Here is a 10,498-nt window from a genome sequence, read left to right on the forward strand (position 1 = left end):
TGAATCTTCCATCCAAGGTAATGTAATTCATAATAGAAAACAAAACATCCCTCCATGGCTTAACAAATTCCCTAGGCGGGTAGTAGGTTTTACTTAGCTTTACTAGGCACTTCTTCTCCTTTGTCGTTTCAGGGTATCACTTAATTGCCTCCTTGCTCAGTTTTTTGTCTCTATAGTAATTGCTTCCTTCCCTGCGAAGACCCGTGACCTGAGCGATGAGGTCTTCATCAATGGAGATTGTTTGATCCCCCATCTTTAGGGTGCCCTTCCTCTAGTTTTTGTAGAAAAAGTTGGTGATTGAGGCGTCCCTCCGATGGAGCCTCTCTATAAACTTTGTAAACCCGCCCTTCTACAAGATGTTCCAAATAACCTCTTTTTGTTTCCACTCATTACAGTTGGTAGGTTCATAGCAGTGTCTATTTCCCCCATTTTCTCGCTTTTCAAAACAGAAGGCCGAGAGTTGCAGAGAGCTATAGGAAATAAATTTCTCAAAGTGACCACATATACCAAGAAAGCATTGGAAAAGGTGGCTTTTATCTTGTAATAAATGGTACTGACATTATGATAATTACTCATAGCCCTCCTATTAATTCATTTAATCATTATTTTGTCCATTTGTGATCTTTGGGAACTATTATATCGATCCATGAAGATGATCGATTTGACGTCATTGAGGAGACCCTCTTCACCCTTCCAGGTAACCATATTGTTGTGATTGACCGCCATGTTGGCTGCCCAGTCAGCTAGACCATTAGCTTCACGATAAATGTGGGAAATAAAGCATTTCTTGAAGGTGTTGATGAGATCTCTAGCAGCCTTTATTATGTTGTTGATGGTCTATGAAGGTTTAGAAGTTCCTTTTAGGCACTTGATGATGTTATTAGAGTCCCCCTCAATCCATAGATAGGGACAGTTCCATCTTTTAGCCATGTGGTTAGTTTGGCAACCTATAGGAACAACAATCATTTCCTTACAACTGCCATTTTCATCTCTAAGAATTGCACCACATCCCACTGGGCCAGGATTGCCTTTGGCAGCTCCATCGAAGTTGATTTTGAGCCAACCATGAGGTGGAGAGTGCCATCTGGCTTCAAGTCTTTTGTTTTGTTTGGGATCAATACTACCAACACTCTTCAGATTCTAGGAGTTGAAAATATGGGTTTCCATGGGGTTGGTAGTATTGCAAGGATCCCTAATGATCCTAATGTTCTCCACAATAGCCCTTTGAATTCTCTAGAAAATAATAGCCTGGGTGAGAGAAGTGTCCCTGAAGATGTGGTTGTTCCTTTCTCTCCAGATCCCCCATAGGATGTGAGGGAGAGATAGTTGCCACAAAGATCTCAGAGTGGGGTTAGACCAATGATAACTCCAAGAATGGAACAATTCTCGAACAGAGTTAGGAAACACCCATTCCATACAAAAATTCTTAAGAAATCTTTCCCAAATTGAAATAGTGAAGGAACAATGGATAGCCAAATGGTCCACAGACTCTTCCTCCCCAAGATATAAAGCACACCTATTTGGGAAGGAAAAACCTCTGACCTTAAGATTATCTAAGGTCAAAATTTTGTTTTGAAGGATTGTCCAATATAAAAAATTGATCTTAGGGATAAGACCCTTTATCTAGGCTTTAGACCAAAAGGGATTCTCTGAGAGGGTAGGGGAAAGAACACCATACATTGAAGTGACAATAATGTTGCCTTTAGGTTCATATTTCCAAATAAGGGAACCTTCCTCATTGATCAACCAAGCAGAAGACAAATGGTTCTTAAGATTGATAAGGTCAGGGTGGATACTTTCAATGTTCTGCCATTTATCACCTATCCAATACTCCTCAACCAAGGAGCCAAAGACTCTAATACAGGGGGCAGCAAAAGAGGCCCAATCGGGGATTTCAATCAAAGGCTTCTCAAGTAACCAGGGGTCCTCCCAAAATCTAACTTTCCCACCATTACCAACTCTCCATTTCACCCCTTTAGCAATGTTGTCTTTACACTTAGAGGCATGATTCCAAATATGGGACCCATTAATACTGAAATCAGAATTGATAAAAGAGAGAAGAGAAGAAGACAAAAGAGGATACTTACATGTCCAAATTTTACACCATTCACTGTCAGAGTGGAACAGTCTCCAAACCTATTTAGACAAAAGAGATTCATTGAGGGTCCAGATTCTTCTTAGGCCCAAACCACCTTTACTTTTCAGTCTGTAAACCTTGCCCCAAGCCACTGATGTCATTCTTTTCTTTTCCTCAACCCTTGACCAAAGATTTTTTTCTTGAATTTTCTCAATAGCATCACCATACTTAACTAGAATTCTAAAGAGGCTAAAGAGAATAAATAGGAATGCTTTGAAGGGATGCTTTAAGAAGTTGAAGCTTGCCAGCCTAACTTAACAGAGAACCTTTCCAACCAGCAAGCTTTCTTTGAAATTTATCCACCAGAGAGCTCCAAAAGGAATCAGGTGGAGCAATACCTAGGGGGAGACCAAGATAAGTAGCAGGAAGATTAGTAGTTTGACATTCCAGAATTTTGCTGATTTTATGTTGTCTTCTCTCAGGAGTGTTGATGAAAAAAACTTCACTTTTAACCCAGTTGATAAGTTGGCCAGAAGCATAAGCAAACTTACAAAGGGTGTCCTTTAGTATTTTGGCTTCCAAAATGCTTGAATCCCCCATAACAATGGTGTCATCCACAAACTGTTGGTGGGAGCATGTATGATCAACAGATGAAGGTTGGAGACCTTTAAAAATACCTCTAGTCACCATAATTTCCATGGACCTACCAAAACATTTAGCCATAATAATGAAGAGGATAGGGGAAATGGGGTCCCCTTTCCTCGATCCTCTGGAGGCTTGAAAGAAGGAGGAGGGAGATCTGTAAACAAGAACAACAAAGGAGGCAGAGGAGATGAGCTTCTTGAAGAGGTCCACACATTTGTTAAAGAAGCCAAAAGACAAAAGGACCTTCATGTGGAAAGACCAGTCAACCCGGTCATAGGCCTTAGATAGGTCAAGCTTGAGGATAAAACCCTATTTCTTAGCCATAACAACGGAATGGATATTCTCATGGACAGTTATGATGGAATCAAGAATTTGTCTTCCTGGCAAAAAACCATTTTGTTGATGACTAATCAAAGAAGGAAGGACTTTCAAGAGTCTGGAGGTTAGTGATGTAGAGTGCACACAACAGGAAGTGTCAAATAGGCTCACAGTCTTTCAGACTCAAAAGGTGACTATTCCAACCTAGTCTACCTTACCCACACTTGGTAAGGAACTGTAAGACCACCCTCACACAATCTTAAGACCTATCCAAGGCCAAAACCAATCCCTTAAGGGTTACTCAACTTTGACACAAAATTAGCTTCAGGGACTCAATCCCTTAATGAGGCTCAAACAAGGAAAATGCCTCAAATCTATTGTCTGATACTAAACAATAGTAGGGACACCTTCTATGACCCTAACCAACCCAAAATCCAACCACTAAGTGGCTGCCCCAAACCTTACTATGCCAACTTTACCTTTTGGGCTTACTCGGCTACTAGGTCTGTCAACAAGGAACCGATCAATACAAGACAAAATTTACAAAGGACATGGTACTATTTTTGTTGATTTGGAACCTCCAACATATGGTTAAACATTCCCTAAGAGGACAAAGCCTCACCTTACTCCTGCACTATCAAACTCTCACTTGGTTCATAGGCCTAATTGGCCAATTCAGGCTTGGAACACCAGCAAGCACTTGATGATGGGTTCATAAGGCTTGGACAGAGTCTTGGGAAATTTGTTCAACTTGTTTTCTTACCTTTCAATATCTTTCACTAGCCCCTTGGTCCTTCTACTGATCGACACACTTCAAACATCAAAGTGCAGGCTAAATACATGAGGATATTTAGCCTATGGCTTGCACAAACACCAAGCAATCTTCTTCACCAGGTCCTAAGTGTTTAGGATGTTATAGTACACCTTCATACCTTACAAATTCCAAAGGGACTTGAATTGACACCCCTAGAATTGCAAGATATGTGCCATTTAGCAGTAAAACCCCAAAGCCCTAGGGTTTGCAGTAGTTTAGAGGAAAAATTCGATAACTTCCTCAATTCAACACCAAAATCTATCAATCTAGAACCAAATGAAAATTAATTCACATTTTCACATGACCATGGGCCTGTTTCAGGCTTTCAAATCTGTATAGAACCGTACAGTCATGAGTTTGCTCAGAAAACTGGTTTTTTTTATCAGAATTTTGTGCAATTTTACATCTCAATCACTTCCAACCCTTTGGAAGTCAAATTCAAAGCCTAAATAGGCTTCCCCTAATAGGCTCAACTGAACCAAGGTGGTTGGGAACTATTGGAGCATTTGTTTAACTAAATTTCAAAAGTTGCACAAAACTGTCAAAAGTTGTCAACTCCATTTTTGACAGTTTTTGCATTTTTTGCAATTTCAACATTTATGACCCCTAACTATTCCAAAATGGTTCTAACATGACCATATGGACTAAAACACATAAAAATCACCCTCCTAATGCCAAAACTAATCACTACAAGAAAAATGACTACTAGACCTAATAGGATCCAAGTGGAGTAAGGCAACTCTAGGTTTATAGAATGACCTAAGAGTCCCTTGACCACACAAAAAAGGATCACCAAGACATGGATGGTCATCACACATCCTTATTACAAGCAAAACATGAAAAAGAAAAACACAATGCCATAAAGAAAAGTCAAGGTGCCCTACACCATGCTCCATAGGTTCAAAAGAACTCAAGTCCCTTGAGTTGGAATGCTCTCAAACTGAAACCCTACCTTTTCAAAGGCCTCCTTAGTCATCCATGTGGCTTCCTCTAGGGGTTGGTGTTTCCATTTGACCAAGTATTCATAGTACACCTTCCTCCTTATTTGTTTAGTCACCCTCTTGTCAAGGATACTTTCAATCTCAAGAGTAGATGGCTGTGATAGCTCCTTGAGTGATTCATCATGCTGCAACCTTTGCTCACCTGCAACAAAAACATCATCTACAGATCCTTCATAAGGATAAAGGTCAGCAACATTAAAGATAGGTGATAAACCAATAGATGAAGGTAGATCAACTTGATATGCATTATTCCCACACTTTTTGAGGATCTTACAAGGACCAAGCTTTTTCATCATCAACTTGTTGTACTTCTCCTTGGGAAATCTTTCCTTTTTCAGATGTACTATCACCAAATCACCCACTTTGAATTGCAAATCTCTTCTTTTCTTATCTGATGCTACCTTATACTTTTTTGTGGTATGGTGCAGCTAGTTCCTTACTTGATCATGCACATCCTTCATTACCTCTGCAAAATCTTCAGCCAACGCACTCTTTTTCTCCAAATGACTAACATCTCAGAGTTCCATTATCCCTCTAGGGTGTACACCATAAACAACTTGAAAAGGTGTCATACCTGTACTCTTGTTAATGGAATCATTGTAAAAAAATTCAGCTGGTGCCAAGATAGAATCCCAACTTGAATCATATTCTTGTGTTAGGCATCTCAAGAGGTTTCCAAGTGACCTATTGATAACCTCAGTCTATCCATCTGATTGAGGGTGATATGCTGAAGATAAGGCAACATTGGTGCCAAGCTTTTTCCATAAGGTCCTCCAAAAGTGACCTATAAACTTAGGATCCCTATCTGATATGATTGACATAGGCAATCTATGGAGTCTAACTACCTCTTGAAAGAATAAACCTGCAACATGTGAAGCATCATGAGTGGTTTTGCATGGGATAAAGTGAGCCATCTTGGAAAAACTGTCCACAACCACATACACACTATCATAACCAAATTTGGTTCTTGGAAGACCAAGCACAAAGTCCATGCTTACTGAATCCCATGGCTTTGAGGGATAGGTAATGGTGTATATAATCCTGCATTAGATGTTTGGCCCTTGGCCCTTTGACAATTAAAACAAGTCTCAACAAACTTTCTTACATCAGTCTGAAGTTTAGGCCAATAATAAAATCTTCTTACCAACTCCAATGTTTTATCTATCCCAAAGTGACCTGCTAGACTCCCACAATGCTTTTCCTTGATTATATCCTCCCTTATTGATCCTTTAGGTATACAAAGCAAACTACCTTTGAACAAAAATCCATCTTGTATTAGAAACTCAGAAAAATCAGTATGATACCTTGCTATCCTATCCATGCATACCTTATAGATTTCCATGAAATCATCATCCATAGCATACATGTCCTTTATTGTGTGTATACCTGCACTTTCCAAATGAACTTCTTGGATGGTTAAACTCCTCCTGCTTAAAGCATCAACAACTTTATTAGCAACACCTTTCTTATGTTTTATGTTAAAAGTATAAGATTGCAAGAATTCCATCCATTTAACATGTCTATGATGAAGTTTCTCCTGCCTATTTAGAAAACTCAAAGCATGATTGTCTGTGAACATAATAAATTCCTTAGGGAGTAGGTAGTGCCTCCATTTTCTCAAGGCTTGGACCATAGCATAGAATTCAAGGTCTTAGGTAGAGTATTTTTGTTTAGCCTCATTCAAATTTTCACTAAAGAAGGCTACTGGCCTCCCTTCTTGGCTTAGGACTCCTCCAATAGCTCTATTGCTAGCATCACATTCTACCACAAAAACTTTATGAAAATCTAGAAGTACAAGGGTGGGAAGTGCTGCAATCTTCCTTTTCAACGTCTCAAATGACCTACTGGCTTCATTGGTCCATACAAACACACATTTCCTTCCACCTTTTATGGTATCTATGAGTGGAGCACAAATTCCACTAAAGTTTCTAATGAACTTTCTATAGAAACTACACAAGCCCTGAAAACTTTTTACCTCAGTTGCATTGGTAGGTGCTGGCCAACTCAAGATGGCTTCAACCTTGGATGGATCCATTTTCAAATTTCCTTTTGAGATGACAAATCCTAGGAAAACCAACTCTTCTTGCCTGAATGAACACTTCTCAAGGTTGATTTTCAGTTTCTCTTCATGGAGTTTCTTGAGAACCATGTCCAGGTGTTTGAGGTGCTCTTCCTTGCTGCTGTTAAACACCAAAATATCATCCATATAGACTACAACAAACTTGTTAATGAAAGGTGCTAGGACTTCATTCATCAAGCGCATAAAAGTGGTAGGAGCATTAGATAAACCAAAAGGCATTACAACCCACTCAAACAAACCTTCATTGGTCTTGAAAGCTGTTTTCCATTCATCTCCCTGTTTGATTCTTATCTGATGGTATCCGCTTTTGAGGTCAATCTTTGAGTAGTACTTAGCTCCTCCTAAACAATCCATGAGATCTTCCAATCTAGGCATAGGAAAATGGTATCTGATGGTTATCTTGTTGATTGCTCTAGAGTCAAAACATAATCTCCAAGTTCATTCTTTCTTAGGTGCAAGGACTAATGGTATAGCATAGGGACTAACACTTTTCCTTATGAAACCCTTCTCCAACAATTCTTGAATCTGCCTTGCTATTTCTGCATTTTGTTCAGGGGTGAGTTTGTAAGCAGCCTTATTAGGCAAAGTGGCTCCTGGGATCAGATCTATATAATGACTGGTCATCCCTTCAGGGGGTAAGACATCATTGGTACCATCTGCAACAATTCCTTTATACTGATCCAACAGATCAGCAAGCTCCTTGGGGCCTACATTCTTCAACAAATTCTGATTTTTCTCTTGCTTGGGTATGCTATCCTTAGGCTTCACCACAATAGCAAAACACATGGTCTGGTCCTCCTGTAGGCCTTTCATGAACTCCTTCTGTCCAACCAGCATCACACTGCCAGTTGAGTTCTTTTCCTGTCCATCAGCCGGTAAGGAAGTCATTGTGAAATTTTCACTGTTCTTCTTGATGTGATACACATTCCTCTTGCCATCATGTTGAGTACTCATGTCATACTGCCAAGGTCTCCCTAAAAGAATATGGTAGGCATCCATAGTCACTACTTCACACAAAACTTTGTCTTCATAACCACCGATTGAAAAACTGACCCAACATTGCTCATCAACTAATATTTGCTTCTCCTTATTCAACCATGATACTTTATAGGGGTTAGGATGGGGTATTTTCTTCAATCCTAACTTCTCAATCATCTCAGTAGAAGCCAAGTTCTTAGTAGAACCAGAATCAACTATTACCTTGCATACTTTACCATTCACCAAACATTTGGTTCCGAACAAGGACTTTCTCTGTGGTGGCTCCTTGTTGATTGATGCCAAAAGTGTTCTATTGAACATAATACATTCTCCATTTACTGGATCAGCAAGTCTTGATGAGGTGGTGTGATATGATGTGGTACTTTGATGGTCATCATCTTGGGCTAGCTACACCCTTCTTTCTCCTTGCTGGCTTGAACTACTGCTTGCTTTCTCAGGACACATAAATGACTGGTGACCTACTTGGTTACATGAAAAACATCTCCCAGTGAATACATTAGGGCCTCTACCTCCAAATCTGCCCCTATCATTGCCTCTTCCACCTCTAGGATTGCTTCTATAATTGGAATCTTTCTCAACATCTTGCTGGCTGCTCTCACCTTGAGGTCTTGATGATGAACTTCTGCCTTGAAATCTGCCTCTGCCCCTAAAGTTCTGATTACCTCTGCCAACCCTGTTTGCTTTGCTCATCTCTCTTTCTTTGTTTTTCTTCTATTTTCAATGCCATTTGATGACACCTATGAACTGATTCCGAGTTAAATAGACTTAATTCATCTTGAATACTGTATTTTAGTCTGTTCAAGTACCTAGCCAACTTCTAATTTTTAGTTTCAGATATTTTAGTCTTCAAGGTGAGTTTGTGAAATTCCTCTATATAGGTATTGACGTCCATATCCTTTTGTTTCAAGTTATGTAGCTTCTTGTGGAGGGAAACTTCATAGTCTTTTGGTACAAATTGCTTCTTTATCTCAGCCAACATCCTCTTCCACGTGGTGATAGGTGCCTTGTTGTTCTCAACCCTCTCATTCTATAGGAAGTTCCACCAACTCCATGCTGGACCCTTCATCTTTGATTTGGCTATCTTCACCTTTGAACTCTCAGGTGTATCATCACACTCAAAGTAGTTTTCAAGGGCTTCCACCCAATCCATGCATTCTTCCACATTCATCTTTCCCATGAACAAAGGGACATCTGGTTTGCTATCCTTTCTTCCTACTCTTTCAAGAGCCTCCAAGAAATGTCTTTGGTTTGCTGGTATGTTCAACCTCTCCAACTGAGATACAGGTATCTCTTCCTCTTCTTCCATTCTTCCTTCTTGTCTTTGCTTGAGTGTCTCCAACTCCATCTCCATCTTCTTGCTCTTTGCAAGGTGCTCCTTGAGCATCTTGGCCAACTCCTTATTGGTAACATTTTGAGGGAATTCATCCCCATCGTTGCCTTCATTTTCTGACATCTTCCTCCACCTGGGATCTTAGTAGTGCTTTGATACCACTTGATGCAGAGTGCACACAACAGGAAGTGTCAAATAGGCTCACAGTCTTTCAAACTCAAAAGGTGACTATTCCAACCTAGTCTACCTTACCCACACTTGGTAAGGAAGTGTAAGACCACCCTCACACAACCTTAAGACCTATCCAAGGCCAAACCCAATCCCTTAAGGGTTACTCAACTTTGACACAAAATTAGCTTCAGGGACTCAATCCCTTAATGAGGCTCAAACAAGGAAAATGTCTCAAATCTGTTGTCTGATGCTAAACAGCAATAGGGACACCTTCTATGACCCTAACCAACCCAAAATCCAACCACTAAGTGGCTGCCCCAAACCTTACTATGCCAACTTCACCTTTTGGGCTTACTCGGCTACTAGGTCTATCAGCAAGGAACTGATCAATACAAGACAAAATTTACAAAGGACATGGCACTATTTTTGTTGATTTGGAACCTCCAATATATGGTTAAACATTCCCCAAGAGGACAGAGCCTCACCTTACTCCTGCACTATCAAACTCTCACTTGGTTCACAGGCCTAATTGGCCAATTCAGGCTTGGAACACCAACAAGCACTTGATGATTGGTTCATAAGGCTTGGACAGAGTCTTGGGAAGTTTTTTCAACTTGTTTTCTTTCCTTTCAACAACTTTCACCAGCCCCTTGGTCCTTCTACTGATCAACACACTTCAAACATCAAAGTGCAGGCTAAATACATGAGGATATTTAGCCTATGGCTTGCACAAACACCAAGCAATCTTCTTCACCAGGTCCTGAGTGTTTAGGATGTTATAGTAAACCATCATACCTTGCAAATTCCAAAGGGACTTGAATTGACACCCCTAGAATTGCAAGATGTGTGCCATTTAGCAGTAAAACCCCAAAGCCCTAGGGTTTGTAGCAGTTTAGAGGAAAAATTCGATAACTTCCTCAATTCAACACCAAAATCTATCAAACTAGAACCAAATGAAAGGTCTTTCACATGTTCACATGACCATGGGCCTGTTTCAAGCTTTCAAATCCATACAGAACCGTACAGTCATGAGTTTTCTTAGAAAACTGGTTTTTTTTATCAG

The 10,498-nt window shown here is 40.0% G+C and overlaps 1 protein-coding gene across 1 annotated transcript; it reads right to left on the reverse strand.

Moving 5' to 3' along the window:
* Window positions 1-7,373: 7,373 nt before the first annotated feature.
* Window positions 7,374-8,234, reverse strand: LOC131874169 (uncharacterized). The gene has a single exon (XM_059217419.1). The coding sequence runs from the start codon at window positions 8,232-8,234 to the stop codon at window positions 7,374-7,376; it is 861 nt and encodes a 286-aa protein (XP_059073402.1).
* Window positions 8,235-10,498: the final 2,264 nt, after the last annotated feature.

Source organism: Cryptomeria japonica, chromosome 3 (assembly GCF_030272615.1).
Source record: "Cryptomeria japonica chromosome 3, Sugi_1.0, whole genome shotgun sequence".
Taxonomy (NCBI): Eukaryota; Viridiplantae; Streptophyta; class Pinopsida; order Cupressales; family Cupressaceae; genus Cryptomeria; species Cryptomeria japonica.

What these genes read in the sequence shown, in the direction of transcription:
- LOC131874169 (XM_059217419.1), bottom strand. Translation starts at nt 8,234, where the DNA reads ATGTTCAATAGAACACTTTTGGCATCAATCAACAAGGAGCCACCACAG.